General features: G+C 37.5%; 1 protein-coding gene across 2 annotated transcripts in view; it reads right to left on the bottom strand.

The window, feature by feature from the left end:
- The window catches only part of asz1 (ankyrin repeat, SAM and basic leucine zipper domain containing 1), an 89,084-nt gene that overhangs the window by 36,133 nt on the left and 28,492 nt on the right, over positions 1-24,459 (bottom strand). For both annotated transcript variants that reach the window (XM_063059626.1, XM_063059627.1), the window contains exons 2-9: positions 23,784-23,925; positions 19,985-20,107; positions 7,940-8,051; positions 5,609-5,720; positions 5,109-5,243; positions 4,335-4,459; positions 932-1,016; positions 130-186 (exon numbers count right to left, since the gene is read on the bottom strand). In XM_063059626.1, coding sequence (XP_062915696.1) covers positions 130-186; positions 932-1,016; positions 4,335-4,459; positions 5,109-5,243; positions 5,609-5,720; positions 7,940-8,051; positions 19,985-20,107; positions 23,784-23,925 — 891 coding nt within the window. The remainder of the gene's footprint in view (positions 1-129; positions 187-931; positions 1,017-4,334; positions 4,460-5,108; positions 5,244-5,608; positions 5,721-7,939; positions 8,052-19,984; positions 20,108-23,783; positions 23,926-24,459) is intronic.

Here is a 24,459-nt window from a genome sequence, read left to right as displayed (position 1 = left end):
TGTTCAAAGTAAAATAAGTATAATTGCAATAGCTGTTTAAAAAAAGAGGTCAACCTTTTTCTTGTGTCTGTGCTATGAAGATTTCTGACTAAATATCATAAATGAAAAAGAACTTTAAAAATTGCCAACCTTTTCAAGATCTTCTTTCCCCATTGTTAGAAGATCTCTAAAAGATATATCATTCTCCTTAAATGCAATAAAAGAAAACATGTTAAAATCAGAAGCAAGGAATTGAGATGCACTGATAAACAGTTATATCATAAAATAACAGTTCAACAACTCAACTCTTTAGGAATATTTGTTGTTAACTTGTCCATGATTTATTAAACTGGAGGTTAACCTCTAATGATAATCCACATAAAGCTGAAACATTTCCATATTATTAATTGCTAATCGTTTACGAATCATCTTCCCATTGGGCTAAGATAGTTTCTAATGTGCAACAAGTAAAATACCTACCTTTGAAAATATAAAACTACAATTAACCACAAAGCATAGAAGCACCAATTCCCATGTGTAAAAAAGTCTTAGATACAATTACAGCATTCTTCTTTGTATCCAATAAAGTATAAAGACTGCTCTCCATTACCAAAAAGTAGGAATCTTGAAATTGATCGCTATATTTACATAGACAACTTTTTGTTCCTTAACATGTACATTCAAAAAAAGTTTGAGTATGTGCCTGGGACCAGTTCATTTTGCCAGTACGCAGATTCATGCAGAGTAACTCAGTAGAAAACGAGGAGTATTCGCTCTCGTCCTGCATCATAGCCTCTGTTTTAAGATCTTGCAAATAGTGTACATTCAGTTAAGGTCTTGGAAAACAGTGAAATCAAACAAGCATGCCACTGATGAAAGATATTTTAATAATTAACTCAAGGACTAATTATATTGCTAATAATAATTTTCATTATCAAGAAAATAAACACACCTTAAATAACTCCATAAGATGTTCAAGATCAAGTCCAGACAGAAATAGTTCCATTTCACCAAAAGCTGAAACTGAACTATGAAAACTGATGAAAAAGAACATAGATAACATATTAAACATTTCTTACAAAGGAATGAATTAATATTCCAATCAAATATATTTCTGAATTCATTTTCCAAAGATAATTTGGGTTCCATATAAATATAAAAAGGAATTTGATTCTCATAGTAGATATTACAAATGAACATAGACCAACTCTGTATTCTCCCACATTATGGAGGAGTTACATTCCTAGAGAACTGCTATGTTTCAATTTTCCATTATGCAGACCCTGTTTTCCATCTACAATGAATCCCATGTTATAAGCGGACATACGTTTCTCCTTGGCCTCATGGGTGTGAGGTTTAGAGGAGAAAAAATTCTGGCTCTATTACATGCATAAGAAAAAAGTGTGTTGTTTTAATTAACTAAAAATGGATGTTACATTATTCGATAAAATAGGTATCATAGAAGAGATACCCTTGTCAATTTTGCAAAACAAATCCCTCAAGTATCTCACTGTGAACCATCAGCCTGTGATCCTTGTGTTTGGTAAACCAGTGCAGTCCTCTATATACATCTTCAGTTAATTTTTTCCCTACATGAATTTTACAAGATGAATTAATTCATAACCAATGAATAAATGCCCTCACATGTAATATTTTTTCAACATTCATTATTTAATGAAAATGAAAGCAAGATATTACATATTCTTATATCAAGTAAATATTTAAATACAATTCTATGCAACAATTTTCTTTGTGCTTAATTTTAAATTGAAGAATAGTTAATCAGGTATAATTGTTCAAAATGACTAAAGACATAGAATATTACAGCACAGTCCCTTCAGTCCATGAGGTTGTGCTGATCTTTTAACCTACTCCAAGATCAATCCAACTTTCCCTTCAGCATAGCCTTCTTTTTCTTTCATCTGTATGCCTATCCAAGAATTTCTTAGATTCCCTTGATGTATCTGCCTCTACCTTCACTTCCAGTGTTGCGTTTCATACACTTACTATTCTTTGTGTAAAAAATTTACCTCTGACCTTCTGTACCTTCCTCCAATCACCTTAAAAGTATGTCCTCTTGTATTGCTGCCCTGGAAAAAGGGCACTGGCTGTCCACTCTACCTATGCCCCTTATCATCCTACATACTGTAGCTCTAATAAGTCACCTCTCATCCTCCTTCACTTCAAAGAAAAAAGCCTTTGCTTGCTCAATTTTTCTTCGTAAGTTAATGTTCTCTGATCTAGGCAGCGCCTTGGTAAATCTCCTCTGCATTCTCTCTAAAGCTTCTATATTCTCTCTATAACGAGGTGATCAGAACTGATTATAAAGTGTGGATTAACCAGTTTTATAGAGCTGCAACATTACCTTGTGGCTCTTGAATTCAATTCGCTGACTAATGAAGACCAACACACCATACAGCTTCTTAACTTGCACTGCAACTTTGAGGGATCTATGGACTTGGACCCCAAGATCCCTCTGTTCTTCCACACTGCTAAGAATTCGTCATTAACCTTATACTCTGCTTTCAAGTTCAACCTTCCAAAGTATACCAGTTCACACTTCTTCAGATTGAACTCCATCTGCCTCTTCTTAGCCCAGCTCTGCATCCTATCAATGTCCTGTTGTAAACTACAACAACCTTCTATCCTATTCTCAACACTACGAAACCATCCTGTCATCTGCAAACTTACTAACCCACTCTTCCACTTCCACATCCAAGTCATTTATAAAAAAACAAACAGCAGCGTTTCCAGGACAGAACCCTTGGGAATACCATTTGTCACAGATCTCAAACGGATCTACACTCCATTTACTACAACCCTCTGCCTTCTGTGGGCAAGACAATTCCAAATCCCTGCAGCCAGGTTTTCCTGAATCTCGTGCCTCCTGAGTTCCTGAATGAGCTTACCAAGCAGAACCTTGTCAAATGCCTTACTAACATCAACATACACCACATCCACCACTCTACCCTGATCAATTTTTTGTCATTTCCTCAAAAAAGTCAAGTCAGGTTTGCGAGGCATGGTCTACCCATCACAAAGCCATGTAGACTATCCCTAATCAGATGACACTCTTTAAAAGACTTGTACATCCTGTCTCTAAGAATCCTCTCCACCAACTTTCCCACCTAATTCCTGGGATTATCCTACGAACTTTCTTGAAAAAACATCTGTCACACTCCAATCTTCTGTTACTATTCCTATGGCCAGTAAGGACACACAGTTCATCACCAAGACTCCAGCAATCTCTTTCCTCACTTTCTGTAGTAACCTGATGTACATCCCACCCGACCAGGGGCACTTACCTTCCTATTGTTTTTCAAAAGATCTAATACATCCTTTTTCTTAACCTTGACATTCCAGCATGTTATCCATTCCACGCTGAACTTACATCCCTTTCACTGGAGAATAGTGAAGCAAAGATTTCACTAAGGATTTCCCTGTCTCCTCCTACTCCAGGCATATATTTCCACTTTTATTCCTCATTGGTCCTACCCTCACTCTAGTCATCCTGTTCTTCACAGACATGTAGAATGCTTTGAGGTTTTCCTTAATCCTGTTTGCCAAGGCCTTCCCATGCTCTCTTCCAGCTCTCCTAAGTCTCTTCTTAAGTTCTTTCTTGGCTATCTTATCTCTCTCAAGAGCCCTATCTGATCTCTGCGTCCTAACAGTTAAGTATGTATCTTTCGACCACTTCACTAAATGTTCTACCTCTGCTTTGTCAATCATGGTTACTTCAGTCTATCATCCTTTCTTTGCCTCAATGGGACAAACTTACCCAGAATCCCATGCAAGTGCTCCCTAAACAACCTCCACATTTCTGTTGTGCATTTCCCAGAGAACATCTGTACCCCACTTTACACTCCCAGATTCCTGCCTAATAGCATCATAATTAGTCCTCTCCCAATTAAATACTTTTCCTACAATCCACCACCCCATCTTTGTCTGAGGCTATGCTTAAAGTCAGGGAGTTGTGCTTACTGTCTCCAGAATCCTCTCCCACTGACAGAACTGTCACCTGGTCATATTCATTGCCTAGTACTAGATCCAGTATGGCCTCTCCTCATATTGGCCCACCCACATGTCAGGATACAACTTACAAATTCTGCCTCATCTAAGCCTCTTGCACTGAGGAGGCACAATCAATATCGAGGAAGTCAAAGGCACCCATGACAATAATCCTGTTAGTTTTGCACCTTTCCAAAATTTGCCTATTAGGGGGAGCCTTTAGAATACTCCCAACAGAGTGATTGTTTTGCAGTGAGGATGCTTGGAAAATGTAAAATTTGATGAAAACCTATGAACAATCAAAATAGATCACAATGCTTTACAAGAAAATGCACAGTGTTAATTACCTGATACTGTTGCTTTCCATATTAGAATTATTTACGAAGTATTTGTAAATTGCCTCATCTTTAGACATGTTCTGGAGTTTTTTTGATAATGATGAAATTGAAGTTACTTTGAGTAGCATTGCCAACTGGAGGAAGAGGAAAAAAAAGATCTTTTTAACTGCCAAGAATCAGAGAAGTGATCCTTTTTGCATGATATTTTTCATAAGTAGTCTATATATGCAAGAGTACATGTCAGAACACCAATTTTAAATCTGTAAAGGAATCATATTTAAAATTATACATTAAATCTGTGCCAGCTGATTGTGGAGAGATCCTGTCAGCTTCATTTTCCTATAGCTCTGCAATTTAGTTTTTGAGGACACAGTCAATATGCTTGGGTAATTTTTTGTTTTAGTTATTATTTCATCAATTTAACCACTTTCACATACAGCAATAATAGAGAATAAACAATTAAGGAATCTAAATTTTGTCAATGAACATAGAGGACGCAAACCGCTAGCACAATGGTCAAATGGCAAAAGAATTATATTTAAGGACTGCATTCAGCTATGATATTTAGCAGTGCTAAGTGACTTGCAGGCACTGTAAAGATTGAATATTATCCTTTTAAAACCCTCAAAGTTCAATTAATGCTTTAACTAAAATGTGAAACATATCAGAAAAGTTATAAGTACAACCATCTAACTGGTAGTTAATACAATCTTTATCTTAATTTGGTATATTAAACAATCTACCAAATTCACCTAATGTTACCTCTTTGTTTTTGATGGTTACCTGTGAATGATGTTTTTTCTCAGCAATTTCAGCTGCCGTTTCTCCATATTTGGTCTTCAGTGTCTTATCAGCTCCGAAGTCAATTAACTTCAGTGCTGTACTTTTGTGGCCTTGACTTGACGCCCATATTAGTGCCTATGAAGGAAAGTTGATTTTCAGGCTTGTAAAAATTGCAAAGTGTAATAATCTTCGGTAAAATAGCAGCAGATATATCTAAACAGCTTCAAAATTAATTAAAAATGCATACCAAGGAATAAATCAGCATGAACCAAATTTTAATGACTCCCTCTGCAAAATCAAACTACTAAGTAATATTGTTAAATGTTAGTAATGCTCTAGTCATAACTTAGCCACATTCTCTCCTCCCCTTGCAGAGCTTATTTACTGAAAAGTAGCTTTTGCTTCAACATAATCACATACTAAACAACTGAGCTACTTTGAAACAAGAAATAATGTTCACATTCTACTCCAACTAATAAAACTTGACCAAAGGTGTTTACTGTGTATCCTCTGTCATCTTGGACATTTATTTCTGCTCCATGAGACACTAGTAGTATAACAGCCTGAGTATGTCCTTGTCTGGCCGCATACATCAGTGGGGTCATCTGACTACTGAAAAGGGGTAAAAGGTTAAAGTTATTATCGAAATACAAATCAGAAATAAATACTCCTCATAAAAATAAGAATTTAATTAATGTAGAATTTGAAGTGTGTAAATAATCTTTTATATGGGTTGATATAAAACTCAATATTTAATCACTAATGCTTAACAATTGATTCAACTGTATTATTTTCTGGAGAAGTTGTGCATTAAAAGTTTTAACTATAGTGGAAAAACTGCAATAGTGTAGTTTTACTGAAGCTCTAAATAAGAGCATTTTTCAATTTATAAAAGACAAAATATTTTGCAGGTACTGGAAATTTTGATCATCACATGCAAAATGCTTGAGGAACTTTCCAAGACAGGCAACACCTATGGTGGGGAAAGGCTCTCGTCCTGAATTGTCAACTGTTTATTTCGCTCCATAGGTGCTGCCTGACTTGCTCAGTTCCTCCAGCATTTGCGTGTGTTGCTCAGCATTTTTCAATAATTTCATTTGTCATGCTCTTTAAAGGTATATCCTAGTGATCTGCAGAATAAAGATTGACTTTAATATCCTTTCATTACACAGAGAGGGGATCTGCAGGTAACTTGGATTGAAATAGTTCTGAAGATTAAACATGTATCGAAAAGGTTTAGAAAAATATCATCAAGTTAAATTCAGTGACAGGAATACTCACAAGTTTGATTTTGTTTATGCACAAACAGCACTAGCTCATAGGCAAATAATACCATGGATACAGCAGATTCAAAGCAGCAAAATTGTTTTCTTTGTAAGATATGAAATAATAGTCCAAAGCTCTTTGACTTAAAGTATTATTAATGCCAAAATGTATTAAACATTTCTACCACCAGAGGTCCACCGAGAGCTTTAAAAGTTCATAAAGACATAAACTAAATGGGATGTACTGTTCCTGTAGGACATTTAACATTGCAAAAAGGAAGCTAGGTTAATAACAAGGCACTATAATAATAATAATAATAAAGTTGATTTCTGAAATCGTTTAAAGCATGCAGAAACAAGAACACAGAAATAAAGATTAAAGAACAGCTAAATGATAAAATAAATGATTCACAGCTCCCTATAATCAACTAAATCCTACAGTTCCCTTATGTTTTTAAAACCCTTTAAAATATTTAGAATAACACTCACAAAATGCTAGAGGAACTCAGCAGGTCAAGCATTTATGGAGAAAAATAAAGAGTCAATGTTTTAGGTTGAGACTCTTCATCAGGATTTACAAACAAGTTTTCAAATGGTTACAGCAGAAAAAGATGAAGACAATAAATATTTATCAGATATTTAATTGTATAAGCAGTATGAGAGGAATTTCCCTTTGCAAAAACATAAACTGAACAAAATTAAATCCATTAGAATATAATGATTCTGGATAGATCACCAGTAGAAAGAACTGGTTGCACGAACAACATTTAATTGTAACATTGCAGGAGTCTAGCCTTTATTAATTGGTCATTACAAATTGTCCCTGATTAGGTCGGGGTAAATCGGGTTTGTCAGAGAGTGCTGGGACAAAGTGGCTTGAAGGGCTGGGAAGGGCCACTCCACACTGTATTGCTAAAATAAATACATAACATTTCTGATCAAATTTAATGATTTAAATAGATGTTTAAAAATACATTGGTGTGTTTTAAAAGTTCCTACGTGTAAGCTACTGTCCCAAACCTATAGTCAACTCCTCATTTCCCAGCAAAAAAGTTTTCCTGTACTTGCAATGTACATTTGACCAGAAGGTTTCCAACTCCTACACATATAGGTGGGTAATAAGACTGAAAGCTCTAGGTTTGCTGCAGAGAGGGAAGGGGTTGGAGAGGAGAGGGAGAGAGGCATTGTAAAGTACAAAAACACCCAGGAATTTTTATCTTACAAACTGAATAAAGATAAGCTGAAAGCACGTTGAACCCTGAGTCTTGAAGCTGAATATTCAGTATGTTATCTGTTGCAATTAAACAATATCACGAGGTGCTATGATAAATGATGTACAAATGCATAATTGTACATAACTTTATTCTGCATTCCCCATTTTTGTTGTCTTTACCTTTCTCTGCTGTAGCCATTTAAAAACTTTTTCTAGGTCCGAAGACAACACCATTTGGAGTTTGGTATTGTCTTCTAACCGAGATTCAAGCTTTTTTCAAGAAAGGAAATTAATTTTGTGAGCAGTTTTCTTTCTGCTGACATAGCATTTAATTATAGAGTAAGTGCTCCTACCTGCTGGCAGCATTTGGATCTGCATTTCTGGACAATAGCAACTCTACACATTTCATCACTTTTTCTTCTGACTCACTGCTAGCACAGGCAGCCATCAACACTGAATATTGATCTAGATTAAAAATAAACCATTCATGAAAAATAAGTACATTGATGAAATACTAACATCTATAGGAATATGTGAAACAATTAGATGCAAGCATGCGAATACATATGTAATCAACAACTGAGATAGCTCCAACAGTTGCTTCCACCCATACAAATAAATCAGTCTGTTTTATTTCACTAAATTCATTACCTAAAACTGCACTTTATTGAGTAAGTATGATTTTGAGGTGGTGCAAAAATAAAACTCCTTATGTGTGATAAAAAAAATCCTTTTAGGTACCAAAAAATATTTTCTGTTGTGATTGATAAATTGCTTTGCTGGCTCAAAAATGATTTATGAATACACACAATGATACTATTTATGATTCAATTTACCAAAATCTCACAAAACTATTCAATAAATTTGACATTTACCAACAGAAAACATTAGCGATTCAGCTGAATGTAAAAAAAATGTGAGGAATTATACAACAGGTTCTGTCATTTAATGTTAAGTATGTTGTTTCACTATGTAAAACATTTACTTTCAGTTTTATACTAAACAAAATAAATACTCCATTAACCTCAATAAATGCATGACATATTTTATAAAATATCTAAGTTAGAATTTTGATGCATGCATGTTCATTACTTCCTTTTGAAGCCTCAAGCACAAATTACTCTTAACCATCTGTTCTGTAACTGGAAGCAATATGACTGAATAGCTCAGTCCACTGGTGTTCAAAGATGTGGCTAATTTAAAAAGTAGGATTTACAAGTGAAAACATATACAATGGAACAAAGAAGGTCAGAGATTTTACGTCAACCTACATCATGCCCATTCAGAAAATTAAATAGGTAGAAGTTATGTGAACCTTTGGTCAAGGACTGTTTCTAATTTTGTTTGTTTCTCTTTTCTACTTGCAGAAACCATGCCCAATTCTTCTAGTCAATATTATTATACTACCAATGTTGTCTCTGCAAAATCTTCCAAACTCACTGGAAGAACAACCAAATCAATGTCAGTACCCGGCGTTGAGTCCAAAATTACACTCAGGCCTCATCATTCACATCTAACAACAGTCCCCTGATACAGGTAATCAATTCTGAGCTCTATCACAGGAAGAGACTATCAAGCCGAAAAGATTCAAGCATGTACTTAAAGATAGCTTGAAGAAATGTAAGTTCACTCCTGACACTTGGAAATCCCTGCCTTATGACCATACAAAGCGCAGAAGCAACACTTGAAATAATATTGAGCCCATATACGTCAGAAGCACTCCAAAGACCTGTATAAGGAGTACACTACCTTTCAATTCACTCAATCACTCATCCTGCTAGGCAGTTTCTTCCCTATATAAAAAAATCTGTGGTTCCCAGACTGGCCTCATCAGTCGATTTAGACATAAAGATTATGCTCAGTCCTGAGGCACTGCTCAAGTCATAGAGGAAGGAGGAAGGTTCACAAAGAAACACCTTAAATTAATATAGCCTGGATTAACAGTCCCCGTCCTTGCAGAAACAGTGTTTCTCAAAATTACACAGGATTTCATTATGCATTGATTTGATTGCAATATTTGTAGAGCTCATAAATAGCCTTCTTCATTTGTTTGTTTGCTTATCAGGTTTCTTTTTGTAAGTACCTTGGGTCCTTTTTTTTAATGCTGAAACACAATGTGCTCAACTTCAAGGTTTGAATGCGTAGAAAATATGCCAAGGGAATAAGACGTGCAGTGCTCAAAGCTGACCACGATACAGCAGAGTCTTGACAGCTGAAGGAAACTGGTGAACTAACATCAGTTTCCCTCAAGGAATCAATGAGGATGGTAAATTAAATGTGTGTGGGGCAATGGAAGCATCCTAGTCCAGGGGAGCTTACTGGGAATGAAAAATAAAGCCAACCACTGAAATGTTGGAAATAATGAAGTCTAGAGTAGGGAGAAGCAGCAGCAGCAACATTGGAAGTGCGAGCCACAGAAGACAATGTTGAAAAGGTTAAACTAAGCATTCTTAATGGTGATCAGTAGGTGGAAATTGGAAATTGTGTCTTAGAACAAGCAGGTTACACCTGAAATCAGCTGTGTAAACTTGACGGACGTAAAATTGAAGTTTGTGTGAAGCATCAGAGATGTTGACCAGTGAAACCCAGGAACTACGGACCCACAAGTCTAATATCTGCAGTAGGTAAGTTAGAGAGGATTGTGAGGGATAAGATGTACACCCATCTGAAAAGACAGGGATCGATTTGGTGTGGTGAGTATGGATTTGTGCTAAGGAGACATCTTAAGTGTTTTGATGTGACCATGAAGGTTGGTGAGGGCCGGGCAGAAGATATGGTTAATATCGACTATAGTAAGGCCTTTAATAAAGTTGCACATGAAGTTACACCAAGATCCTAACTCTGGAAAGTTAGATCATATGATCCAGTGTGAGCTGGCTAAATGGATATACAATTGGCTTAATGGAAGGTAGCAGAGGGTAATGGTGGAAGGTTGTATCTCAGACTGAAGGTCCATACTATTGGTGTGCCTCAGGGGTAGGTGCTAGGCCCTTTGTCATTTATCACCTATATTAACGATTTAGATGAGAATATACAAGGCACGATTAGTAGGTTTGCAAATGACACCAGAACAGGTGATACAGTGGATAGTGATGAAGGTTATCAAAAATTATAGGAGGATCTTCATTAGCTGAGTAAGTTGTGCCAAGTATTCTAGAATAGAGGGAGCTTGGAATTGAAGTTCAAGTTCAAGTTCAAGGGGAGTCACAGGTAGGCGGGGTGGTGAAGGATGCTTTTGGCATACTGGCCTTCATTAGTCAGAGCATTTAAGTATAGAGGTTCGGAGGTCATAACATGGTTGTACCAGATTAGCGTGTGTAGTTTTATTCACCCTCCTATAGAAAAGATGTTATTAAACTAGAAAGAGTGCAGATAAGATTTGTAAGGGCATTGCCAGGATTCAAGAGACTGAGTTAAAGAGAGAGGTATGATTTTTTTTCTTGGAGTGTAGGACACTGAGAGATGATCTTGCAGAGATGTTAATATCATGAGGGACATACCGCAGCTAGGATGAATGCAGTTAGGTCATTTCCCCCCACGGATGGGGCATCAAGAACTAGAGGTCATAGGTTCAAGGTAAGAGGGGAAAGATTTAATAGGAACTTGAGAAGCAACATTTTATTTTAAACAGATGATGGTAAACATGTGAAATAAGCTGCTAGAGGAAGTGATTGATGCAGGAACAATAATAACTTTTAAAGTGCTTGGATAGGGAAAATTTAGAAGGTTATGGGCCAAATGTTGGTAAATGGGACTAGCTTGGATGAACATCTTGGTCAGTGTGGACCTGTTTGGACAAACGGCTGTTTCTATGCTGTATAATTCCATGACTCTAACAGGGTTGAAAAAGTTCATTAGGGAAAAAGGATACCTTAGCAGTGATTAAATTGTCAAGCCAAAACTGCAAAGTGAGACAGTTGTGGACAGATACACGAAGATCTTAAATGGTATACCAGGAATATGAGATGCTGATTAATTTTGCACATTGGCCAATAGAAGAACAGCTATAAAGATAGGTGAAAATGTAGGACAGAAGACTCTAGCTTTTAAATCAGAGAAGGAATAGAGAAAAAATGCATGATAGAATATCTACTGTAGGGCAATGGGATATCACTAGCAAGAGGTTCAATAGTTAGAACTTGGCAAAGCAACTTAAATGTGAGATATGAACACAAGATTTGTATTCTCCTTCATGAACATCAAGATGCAGCACCGAACAATGCATGCCTACTGGCCGATTGTTGTCGGGAGAGACACCTCTCTTCTGTGGTGATCAGTACTGACGTCCAAACTTTATTCTGAACAAAACCTGAAGAAAGTGAACAGACATTGAAAGGAAAATTGGCATTAAATATAGCTACACTGAAAACACTGGGCATTTCTAAGTGCCCTACAATACAGTACATGGTGGTGAGCTGGTGATTTGAACTCCTGGCTTCTATACAGTGGTGATGCTCCTGACGTTCTGTTTGGTATGGCCAATTAATATGCAAAAATAAACAAGTCCATGAATTACTTCCTTCAACGTTTCTTCTCGGAGGTCATTTGCTTGCTTAATTTACAGAGCTGTTTCTAATATACTTGAATGACGTCCGTACCAATGCCTATAACATCATTTCAAGCCACACACAAAAAAATAAATGAACCATGAAGACCATTGGAATGACTATCCCCAAATATTCTGTCATCTGCATTCACTTTTTATCATTTTGAAATGAATAGTCATTCTGGGGACAATTAAATGCATGGCTTGCCAATAAACTAATGCTTTGTAGATTTGTTAACAATTTCATTACCTTGAAAGAGGTTGGCCTGGGTCATGCTGACTTGGCCCTTCGCCTATGACTGCTGTCACTGGTTCCTGCACACAAGCATTTACCCATGCTGGACTGGGAGGACATTTCCAATGGCCTTCCAAGCCTGTAAGGAAGCCTGCAAGGTCCAGACTGTAACTTGATGTTACTGGACCACAAATTTTTTCAAATGTGTTGCTTCCTCATTTTTTTTTGTTTATGATAAACCACTTGAAGCTGAACACAAATATAATTTCACACTACTTGTATCACACAGGAATTCGGAGAAACAAAAAACTTTTATTGAATATAATGTATGTAATTGCATTACGGTGCTGACACCTTGCAATAGTGCAACTAAGCTAAAAATGTTTTGTTGATGATTTTCATTTGTACTCAGTGTTTGAGGCTTCTCGCTTAAGTGTCCAACAATATTCCAGTTGCCCTGATACAATTTCTCCATCACCACAATGTCCTGTTGAAACCTTCCATTCATGCTCATCACTAACAGTGCCAAGATTTCCAGGGAAGTATAATTGGGAATGCAGAAAATGAATCTTTAGTGACATGTTGCACTTCATGGTTTTGTAGGCTTGAAGCATGTTGTCAGCCTGCTGCACATAGTTCGGCGCTTTCTAGTTGCCAAGAAATTTTTCAACAACATCCTTGAATGCCTTCCATGCGATTTTCTCTGGACCTACTAGAAGTTCTTTGGATTGGCTGTCATTGATGACCTGTTTGATTTGTGGACCAACACAAATGCTATCGGTTATTCTAGGAAACATCGGTTCAAATATCAAAATCCTTCACGGAAATTTATAGGCTTTCTAAAACCTGTCCTGCTATGTAGCATCCGCCTAGGCATGCTTGGACAAAATAGAAAACTTTCCAGCTTACATTGTGGGCAACGTTTTAATGGACCTGAATTATGATTTGAAATAACAAAAAGAAGCGATTTTGAAAAAATGGGGCACGATAGGGAAACTTAATAGTGACTTCTGTGATCAACAACCCAAAATCCATAAGATACACCCACAAATATTCAGGAAGGAAAATTTTTGTTGTCTAGTGCTTTAGATTATTGTAATGAAGAGTCCTAACCATAGAGTACACCTTAAAGGCCTGATAGTTCTGTCAAAGTCATGAACTATTTTAATAAGTTTTAAAAGGTACTTGGCATTCAGACTTAACATTACAAGTTACACTTTAAAAGATAAACCATGAAATTAATTCAAAATTTATGAAGTTCTTTTCATTGTGGGGTCTTGCAATAGTGACAAATATTGAGCTACCTGTTAGTGAGCAAGTCTTAGATTTCTGCATGTGACATAGCATGTGTTAGCGTGTTTCTGGAGTTAGGACATACAGTGAATATTGACTTCAGTGACCAACCTTCAGATCTGAATACGAATTGAAGGTTAAATCTAAATTGCAGCTCTAAACAATGGGTAGGCAATATTGATTTAACTTTGTTATTTGCTTGCATTTGGGTGTCTGTTGTATGGGTGTGAAGGAGGGAGCTGTGAAAGGGGTGTGTAGTTCAAAGGAAACATTGTAAAGTCGGCCTGAAATGTCGACTGTACCTCTTCCTAGAGATGCTGCCTGGCCTGCTGCGTTCAAAATGTAGTGTAATGTGGTGGATAACTGTGTGTCAGATTGGAGGACGGTGTGTAGTGGTGTGCCTCAAGCATCTGTACTGGGTCCAATGTTGTTTGTAATATATATTAATGATCTAGATGATGAGGTGGTAAATTGGATTAGTAAGTATGCAGATGATACTAAGATAGGTGGTGTGTGGATGATGAGGTAGGTTTTCAAAACTTGCAGAGAGATTTAGGACATTTAGAAGAGTGGGCTGAAAGATGGCAGACCGAGTTTAATGCTGAAAAATGTGAGGTGCTACATTTTGGAAGAACTAATCAAAATAGGACATACATGGTAAATGGTAGGGCATTAAAGAATGCTTTAGAACAGAGGGATCTAGGAATAATGGTGCATAGTTCCCTCAAGATGGAATCTCATGTGGATAGGGTGGTGAAGAAAGCTTTTGGTTTGATGGCCTTTATTAATCAGAGCATTGAGTATAGGAGTTGGGATGTAATGTTGAATTTGTATAAGGCATTGGTAAGGCCAAATCTGGAGTATTGTGTACAGTTCTGGTCACCAAATTATAGGAAGGATATCAATAAAATTGAAAGTACAGAGGAGATTTACTAAAATGTTGCCTGGGTTTCATCTCCTAGGTTACAGAGAAAGGTTGAACAAGTTAGGTCTTTATTCTTTGGAGCGTAGAAGGTTGAGGGGAGACTCGATAGAGGTATTTAAAATTATGAGGGGGATTGATAGAGTTGACGTGGTTAGACTTTTTCCATTGAGAGTGGGGAAGATTCAAACAAGAGGGCATGAGTTGAGAATAAGAGGACAAAAGTTTAGGGGTAACATGAGGGGGATCTTCTTTACTCAGAGAGTGGTAGCTGTGTGGAATAAACTTCCAGCAGAAGTGGTTGAGGCAGGTTCTATGTTGTCGTTTAAAGTTAAATTGGATAGATATATGGACAGGAAAGGAATGGAGGGTTATGGGCTGAGTGCAGGTCGCTGGGAATAGGATAGGGTAAGAGTTCGGCATGGACTAGAAGGGCCGAGATGGCCTATTTCCGTGCTGTAATTGTTATATGGTTATATGGTTCACCAGCAACTTTTATGTGTGTTGCTTGAAATTCCAATATCTGCAGATTTCCTTGTGTTTGTGATTGTAAAAATGGACTTGTTTGAATTGTCCTGAGTGTTTTTTTTTATCTTTAGCACATAAAGTGTTGTGTAGAGCTGGGCAAAGCAGACTTCCACCGAAAGGGTCTCACTTTGTCGAATAGAGAGGCAGCTTCTTATCTACCACTACTTTTTTTCAGTGACTTCATTCACACAACAGCATGGGCTGGATGTCTGAGAGTTACCAAAGTTTAAATATGTAAACACTGACAATTCTAAGTAGAAATGCAATCAGAAATATTTGTTCTAATACCATCAAGCGATTCTTATTCTTGGAATTTGAAGTAAAGTCTAATCAAGATCAAATGGATACACAAAACGTCGGAACAGGAATAGGGGACCAGGTCCTTCAAACCAGAGCTTTCAAGTATTTTCACCTGTGCTTAAAAATGGGTCTAAAATGATGAACCATAGCTGTGTGAAATGAAAACTATTACATTGGCCTCATGGTGCGGGAGCATTTTGAAGTAAGAGAGCCGTAATGATCTCTTAGGCACTATTTTAGGAACTCTCTGAAATGGTCTGTCTGAAATGCTGGACAGTGTGAAGATAGTATAACACATTCCCCTGCATTAAATTAACCCAATATAATATCTAATATCATCAAAATAATCAAAAGTCAAATTCATAGAAACATAGAAAACCTACAGCACAATACAGGCCCTACGGCCCACAAAGTTGTGCCGAACATGTCCCTACCTTAGAAATTACTAGGCTTACCCATAGTCCTCTATTTTTCTAAGCTCCATGTACCTATCCAAAAGTCTCTTAAAAGACCCTATTGTATCCGCCTCCACCACCGTTGCTGGCAGCCCATTCCATGCACTCACCACTCTCTGAGTAAAAAATTTACCCCTGACATCTCCTCTGTACCTACTCCCCCGCACCTTAAACCTGCGTCCTCTTGTGGCAACCATTTCATCCCTGGGGAAAAAGTCTCTGACTATCCACATGATCAATGCCTCTCATCATCTTATACACCTCTATCAGGTCACCCCTCATCCTCTGTTGCTCCAAGGAGAAAAGGCTGAGTTCACTCAACCATTTCTCATAAGGCATGCTCCCCAACCCAGGCAACATCCTTGTAAATCTCCTCTGCACCCATTCTATGGCTTCCACATCCTTCCTGTAGTGAGGCGACCGAACTGAGCACAGTACTCCAAGTGGGGTCTGACCAGGGTCCTATATAGCTGCAACATTACCTCTCGGCTCCTAAATTCAATTCTACAATTGATGAAGGCCAATACACCGTACACCTTCTTAACCACAGAGTCAACCTGCGCAGCTGCTTTGAGTGCACTATGGACTCAGACCCCAAGATTCCTCTGATCCTCCACACTGCCAAGAGTCTTACCATTAATACTATATTCTGCCATCATATTTGAACTACCAAAATGAACCACTTCACACTTAACGGGCTGAATTCCATCTGCCACTTCTCAGCCCAGCCCAGTTTTGCTTCCCATCAATGTCCCGCTGTAACCTCTGACAGTCCTCCACACTATCCACAACACCTCCAAACTTTGTGTCATCAGCAAACTTAGGAACCCATCCCTCCACTTCCTCATCCAGGTCATTTATAAAAATCATGAAGAGTAAGGGGCCCACAACCCATCATATGACTGTCAATGGAAAAACATTCAGGAGAGGATACTTTCCATCCCCATACAGGCAATTTTGGCTGATAACAACCTACAAAGTTACATAAATAATATCGATAACCCATGGATGAAATGGACTCTTAAAATATGGAAAACTGTTATAAAAGAATATAAACTAGAGAGAGACATTGCAATTCTTAAATGGTGTGCATATGACTCTGATTTTACGCCGAATAAACTGGATGCTAGATCTGAGGACTGGACAGCTAAAGGAATAACAGCTATTTGCAATATAGTGAAAGAAGGAACACAGTTCAGTTTTGAAATGCTCAAAGAGAAACACTTACTAGAAAAACAAGACTTTTACCGGTATTTACAGATGCGACAATATGTTAATAGGACGGTTGAAAATGTAACCAAGGCAAGTACATGTCTGATAGAGCTATTTAGAAAAGCATGTAATTCAGACAATGGTAGTAGAATAATTTCAAGCGTGTATAAAGGTTTGTTAAATCTTAAAACACATTCAACTTCATACATTAAAACAACATGGGAGAAGGAAGGAGAAATAATAATATCTGAGGAAGACTGGACAATAATATGGAGGAATCAATGGAAGTGTACCGGTTCACAGAAATGGACCAAGTTCGGGTGGAAAAACTTGATAAGATATTTTATTACACCCTCTCAGAAATCCCATTATGATAGTAAACCCCTTGTTTGCTGGAGAAATTGTGGAAATCAGAATGCAAACCATTATCATATTTTCTGGGAATGCCTCGTTATCAAAGGGTATTGGCGTGGGATACATAATGCCCTACAAGACATCTTTAAATGTGAAATAACTTTAGACAGTAAGACCATATATTTTGGGTATATACCTCAAGAATGGCTGAAAAGAGATAAATATTTAATGAATGTACTGCTGGTGGCTGGTAAAAAGATCCTTACCAGGAAATGGTTATTACAGGAGTGCCCAACTTTAAACGTATGGATGGAAATTACAATGAACATTTACAAAATGGCAAAGATAACAACATCTGTCAATCATAAGTTGGAACAATTTTATTCATACTGGAAAAAATGGTTTAACTACATACACCTCATAGGCCTGATTTTATTCTCACAAGTCAATGAATATGTTGTAAAAAAAAATCACTCCCTACTCTGTACATAGTTTTCTTCTTTCGATTGTTCTTTCTTTCCTTTCCTTTCTATAAGTGTATTATGTGGAGATTTGTGACAAATATGATTATATGATATATATGTACAGTGTCTCAAATACATCTTGTGGAAATGTTTGTTTAATGTGAAATTCAATAAAAAATAAATCACGAAAAAAAGTAAGGGTCCCAGAACAGATCCCTGAGGCACTCTACTGATGACTGACCTCCATGCAGAATATGACCTGTCTACAACCACTCTTTGCCTTCTGTGGGCAAGCCAGTTCTGGATCCACAAAGCAATGTTCCCTTGGATCCCATGCCTCCTTACTTTCTCAATAAGCCTTGCATGGGGTACCTTATCAAATGCCTTGCTGAAATCCATATACACTAATCTACTGCTCTTCCTTCATCAATGTCTTTAGTTACATCCTCAAAAAATTCAATCAGGCTCGTAAGGCATAACCTGCCCTTGACAAAGCCATACTGACTATTCCTGATCATATTATACCTCTCCAAATGTTCATAAATCCTGCCTCTCAGGATCTTCTCTATCATCTTACCAAACATTGAGGTAAGATTCACTGGTCTATAATTTCCTGGGCTATCTCTACTCCCTTTCTTGAAAAAAGGAACAATATCCGCAACCCTCTAATCCTCCAGAAATCCATTTCATAAACTTCTATGGCTCTAGATAAAGGATCGACCCTTTTTACTGGAAGAAATCTACCTAAAATATTCACCTATATGAATGTTCTTACTATATTCGTACCTCACTTAGACTGGTTCTATTAACCTTACTGCCCTATTTTAAACTTTTTTTCTGCTCACTTTGATTTCAACTGCAGGAAAGATGAAAGTTTTATGATCTAAGTGACTGAAGTCAATCATAATGGATTCAATCTCTCAAAATTTAGAATTCTCTGGATATTAGCTCATCCATTGTAATTTTGTAACAAAGGAATCACATTTCTGACCACAACTCTCCATGCCACCTTCACAATAACAATTATTGCTTTCCTTTTATTCATTTTTATAGAGTTAATGAACCATAAATATTTAATTATATCTTTGCACCTGTCAGGCTCATGAAGCAGCCAGATAAAACAGAATTAAGTCGTATCCCATCAATTGTTATTTCACTTAATGACCTGAGCTTTCTCTTTCTTCTTGTATATTAAGTACCTGACAATAAAATTCAGTAGATCCAATTAAAACAAAGGATTCAGGTCTATAACCAGATTGCAGTCAAATTTACTTTTCATAAATGAACGACTAATAATTCCTTTATTCAAAACAAGCAAGTTTTATTACACAATAAGTTAACACTAGCTTTTGTTAATCGCAGGATCCCACAAAAACATTTTTCTCTCAGTTTCCCATGAATCCTTTAACATAGCAGGTTTTGATTTATTTCAATATAAACAGCACAACCAAATGTACATCAGTATACCTTCACTGGCAGTTACAGGAGCCTCAGGACTCAAACTACCAGGTTCAGGAACAGTTGGTACTCTTTCAACTATCAGTCTCTCAAACCAAGGGGGATAATTCACTTGCCCACCACTAAATTGTTCCCACAACCTATGGACTAACTTTCAAGGACACCATCTCACATTCTCGATATTTATTGCTATTATTATTTCTTTTTGTATTTGTACAGTTTGTTGGCTTTTGCACAATGGGTGTCTGCCCTGTTCCTGTGGTCTTTCATTGATTCTATTATGGCTATTATCCTGTTTCTATCATGGCTTGTTTGAAGACAGCGTTACTTCGCTGATCACTTATATTTGTGCATCATCATTTTGGTTGACAAACACAGTGATAACACAAGTACAGTATATGCTCAAAAATTCAGCTTTTTTGGATTTTGCTTGACTCTGCTTAATGAACAACTGTGTCATGATATTTGTAACTTTCTCCTCGCACATAAATCAGTTGAGTTTCAGCTGAAAAATTAGTTCTACTTTCTGCATCTGGGCTTCTATTATTACACATTACACAAACTGCAATAGTTATATCAGACAAATTAGCTGATTCGCTGTACAATCAATATCCAAAACAAAATATATCACCTTTCATAAAATTTGCTTTTGCACCTCTATCGAGAAGACAGCGACATATCTCAAAGTTAGCGATGTTTGCAGCGTACATCAAAGGAGTCCACCCAAGACTAAAACGCATCTCCACATCGAAACCTGCAGTAAAAGATGCCGGTTAGAGCATCATGTTTAAAATTGGTTATAGTGAAAAACAAGCTCTTATATATACTTCATTACCCTGAAAAACCAACAGACTTGATAGGAATTGCTAGCATCTAAATAGCAGCAGCTTTGGATGTCTGTGCAAGTTTACTCAAATAAACAGTTCCAAAGCACTTATCATACTTGCTTTTGTTAGAAGCAGGATCTCACAGTTTCACCATACACTCCATCATCCTACCCCCCACTAAGATTTGTAACAGAGCTCCTTCTAACCAAGATTCCCTTGCATTAACACTTGAAAATCCCCTTTTGGATAACATGGTAGATAAGAGTTTTAAATAATCTGCAATCCCACAGATGTTGATGGGAATTGTAGGGAAATTGTAGAATTATTTTAAACTTAGAAAGTAGCAACAGCTGGAAAAGCTGGGTACTGGGATTTGCTAGCTGTCAAATCTGTAGAGGAATTTTGGGTGGAGAAGTCCTCAATTACCTCAATCAAGGCCTTGGCACCCAACTTTATCCTCCAGAGCTTCCAACTTTTTAAATCTTGATTCTATTCTCTCCATCATCCATACCCAGCTACATTCATGACATCTCAGATATTCTCTGTTAACACTGGAGTTTGCAAGCAGAACAAGTGCTACAGTTGCCCCTACACCTCCTTCGTCACTACTATTCAGGGCCCCAAAACAATCCTTCCAGGTGAGGCGACACTTCACCTGACAGTTTGTTGGGGTCATCTACTGTATCCGGTGGTCCCCATGTGGCCTCCTGTACATTGGTGAGATCTGACGTAGATTAGGAGACTGCTTTACTGAGCACCTTTGCTCCATCCGCCAGAAAAAGTAGGATCTCCCAGTGGTCACACACTTTAATTCTGCTTCCCATTCCCCCAGGTCAGTCCATGGCCTCCTCTTCTGCCACAGTCAGATTGGAGGAGCAATACCTTGTATTCCGCCTGGGTAGCCTCCAATCTGATGACATGAAAATTGATTTCTCAAACTTCTGGTAACAGCCTCCTCCACTTCACTATTCACCATTCCCATTTCCCTCTCTCATCTTATTTCCTTTTCTGCTCATCACCTCCCTCTTCCCTTTCTTCCATGGCTTTCTGCTCTCTATTTTGGATAAAGTAAAAAAACATTAATTATCCTCTATGAACATAAGACATAGGAGCAGAATTATAAACCATAGAAACCATAGAAAAACTACAGCACAGAAACAGGCCTTTTGGCCCTTCTTGGCTGTGCTGAACTATTTTCTACCTAGTCCCACCGACCTGCACACGGACCATATCCCTCCATTCACCTCCCATCCATGTATCTGTCCAATTTATTCTTAAATGTTAAAAAAGAACCCGCATTTACCACCTTGTCTGGCAGCTCATTCCATACTCCCACCACTCTCTGTGTGAAGAAGCCCCCCCTAATGTTCCCTTTAAACTCCCTCCCCCCACCCTTAACCCATGTCCTCTGTTTTTTTTCTCCCCTTGCCTCAGTGGAAAAAGCCTGCTTGCATTCACTCTATCTATACCCATCATAATTTTATATACCTTTATCAAATCTCCCCTCATTCTTCTACGCTTCAGGGAATAAAGTCCTAACCTATTCAACCTTTCTCTGTAACTGAGTTTCTCAAGTCCCGGCAAAATCCTTGTAAATCTTCTCTGCACTCTTTCAATCTTATTAATATCCTTCCTGTAATTTGGTGACCAAAACTGAACACAATAGTCCAGATTCGGCCTCACCAATGCCTTATACAACCTCATCATAACATTCCAGCTCTTACTTTGATTAATAAAGGCCAATGTACCAAAAGCTCTCTCTACGACCCTATCTACCTGTGACGCAGGTAGGGAATTTTGTATCTGTATTCCCAGATCCCTCTGTTCTACTGCATTCCTCAGTGCCTTACCATTTACCCTGTATGTTCTACCTTGGTTTGTCCTTCCAAAGTGCAATACCTCACACTTGTCTGTATTAAACTCCATCTGCCATTTTTCAGCCCATTTTTCCAGCTGGTCCAAGTCCCTCTGCAGGCTCTGAAAACCTTCCTCACTGTCCACTACACCTCCAATCTCTGTATCATCAGCAAATTTGCTGATCCAATTTACCACACTATCATCCAGATCACTGATATAGATGACAAATAACAATGGACCCAGCACTGATCCCTGTGGCACACCACTAGTCACAGGGCTCCACTCTGAGAAGCAATTCTCTACTACCACTTTTTGGCTTCTTCCATTGAGCCAATGTCTAATCCAATTTACCATCTCTCCATGTATACCTCGCGACTGAATTTTCCTAACTAACCTCCTATGCGGGACCTTGTCAAAGGCTTTACTGAAGTCCATGTAGACAACATCCACTGCCTTCCCTTCATCTACTTTCCTGGTAACCTCCTCGAAAAACTCCAATAGATTGGTCAAACATGACCTACCATGCACAAAGCCATGTTGACTCTCCCTAAAAAGCCCGTCTATCCAAATGCTTGTAGATTCTGTCTCTTAGTACTCCCTCCAATAACTTACCCACTACCGACGTCAGCCTTACCAGCCTATAATTTTCCGGATTACTTTTCGATTCTTTTTTAAACAACGGAACGACATGAGCCACTCTCCAATCCTCCGGCACCTCACCCGAAGACACAGACATTTTAAATATATCTGCCAGGGACCCTGCAATTTCAACACTAGTCTCCTTCAAGGTCCGAGGGAATACCCTGTCAGGTCCTGGGGATTTATTCACTTTAATTAGCCTCAAGATAGCAAGCACCTCCTCCTTTCGATCTGTACAGTTTCCATGATCTCACTACTTGTTTCCCTTAATTCCATAGACTTCATGCCAGTTTCCTTAGTAAATACAGACGCAAAAAACCCATTTAAGATCTACCCCATTTCTTTTGGTTCCGCACATAGCCGACCACTCTGATCTTCAAGAGGACCAATTTTATCCCTTACAATCCTTTTACTCTTAATATACCTGTAAAAGCTCTTTGGATTATCCTTCACTTTGACTGCCAAGGCAACCTCATGTCTTCTTTTAGCCCTCCTGATTTCTTTCTTAAGTATTTTCTTGCACTTTTTATACTCCTCAAGCACCTTATTTACTCCCTGTTTCCTATACATGTCATACAACTCTCTCTTCTTCTTTATCAGAGTTGCAATATCCCTTGAGAACCAAGGTTCCTTATTCCTATTCACTTTGCCTTTAATCCTGACAGGAACATACAAGCTCTGCACTCTCAAAATTTCTCCTTTGATCAGTCTATTGAGATTGCTCTGACCTTACCTTAATTTACCCCTCTAAATAATAAAGAGGTGATGGGCATAAACATATTGCTATTTTGGAAGCATGCTGCATTGATTGTCACATTTGCCACATTACAAAAAAGACCATAATTTAAAATAACATAATTAGTAATGAAGTACTTCAGGATATACTCAGGAGATGTAGAAGATGCTCTTTAAAAGCAATTCATATTAATAGCTCTAGAATAAATGTTTTATGTTCTTAGTATGAATTCAATACTGTGGTCAGTTGTAGAAGAGTAAGCTAGAAATATTAATATCCAAGACTCAGTCAAAAAATCTTGCATGCAGAAGAGAGAGAAATGGTATAAAAAACCAAAATAAATGAATCAAAAATACCTGGCATCTCCTTACCAGAGTTCAGAATTTGTTCAACCAAACACACATTCTGTGATGATAAAGCTTCTTTAAATGCGCTTGCCTCTTCATTGCTTTTTGGTTCAAGCACTGATGACTGGTCCAGTGAGCTGTTTGTTATTTCGTATGCCTTGACAGGCTGAAAAAAAATTAAACTTATTGAATACATTGTAGAAGAATGTAGTATTAAAGAGTAAACAACATTCCTCATTACTATGATTAAGCACCAATTGCCTTCTGTATTCATCCATTGCTTAACCTTTAAGTGAGACCAAATAGAGTACTATAATGGGGAATGGGTGAGAGAAAGGGGGAGAATTTGACTCACTAGGGATATTACCTTTTTATCCTGTAAAATTATTAGTGCAATAGTGACAATAAAATTATACAAACAGTAGATATAGAAATTTATTTGTCATCTGACTGAACATATATATATATATATATATATATATATATATATATATATATATATAAAACCAAAAGAAACAATGTTCCTCCAGACCATGGCGCGTCCACACAACATGTATCACACACAGCACATAAACCAAAATATCACACTATAAATATGTAAATAAAATATAATTCAAAATTAACGTAGTAATGCATAGCACAGATAAACAGTAAACAGTTCATTTTCCTAGTGACGGGATATCAGTGGTGGCAGAGTAGT

Source organism: Mobula hypostoma, chromosome 9 (assembly GCF_963921235.1).
Source record: "Mobula hypostoma chromosome 9, sMobHyp1.1, whole genome shotgun sequence".
Lineage (NCBI taxonomy): Eukaryota > Metazoa > Chordata > Chondrichthyes > Myliobatiformes > Myliobatidae > Mobula > Mobula hypostoma.
Note: the sequence above shows the minus strand (reverse complement) of the source record. Positions and strands in the feature narration are given on the sequence as shown.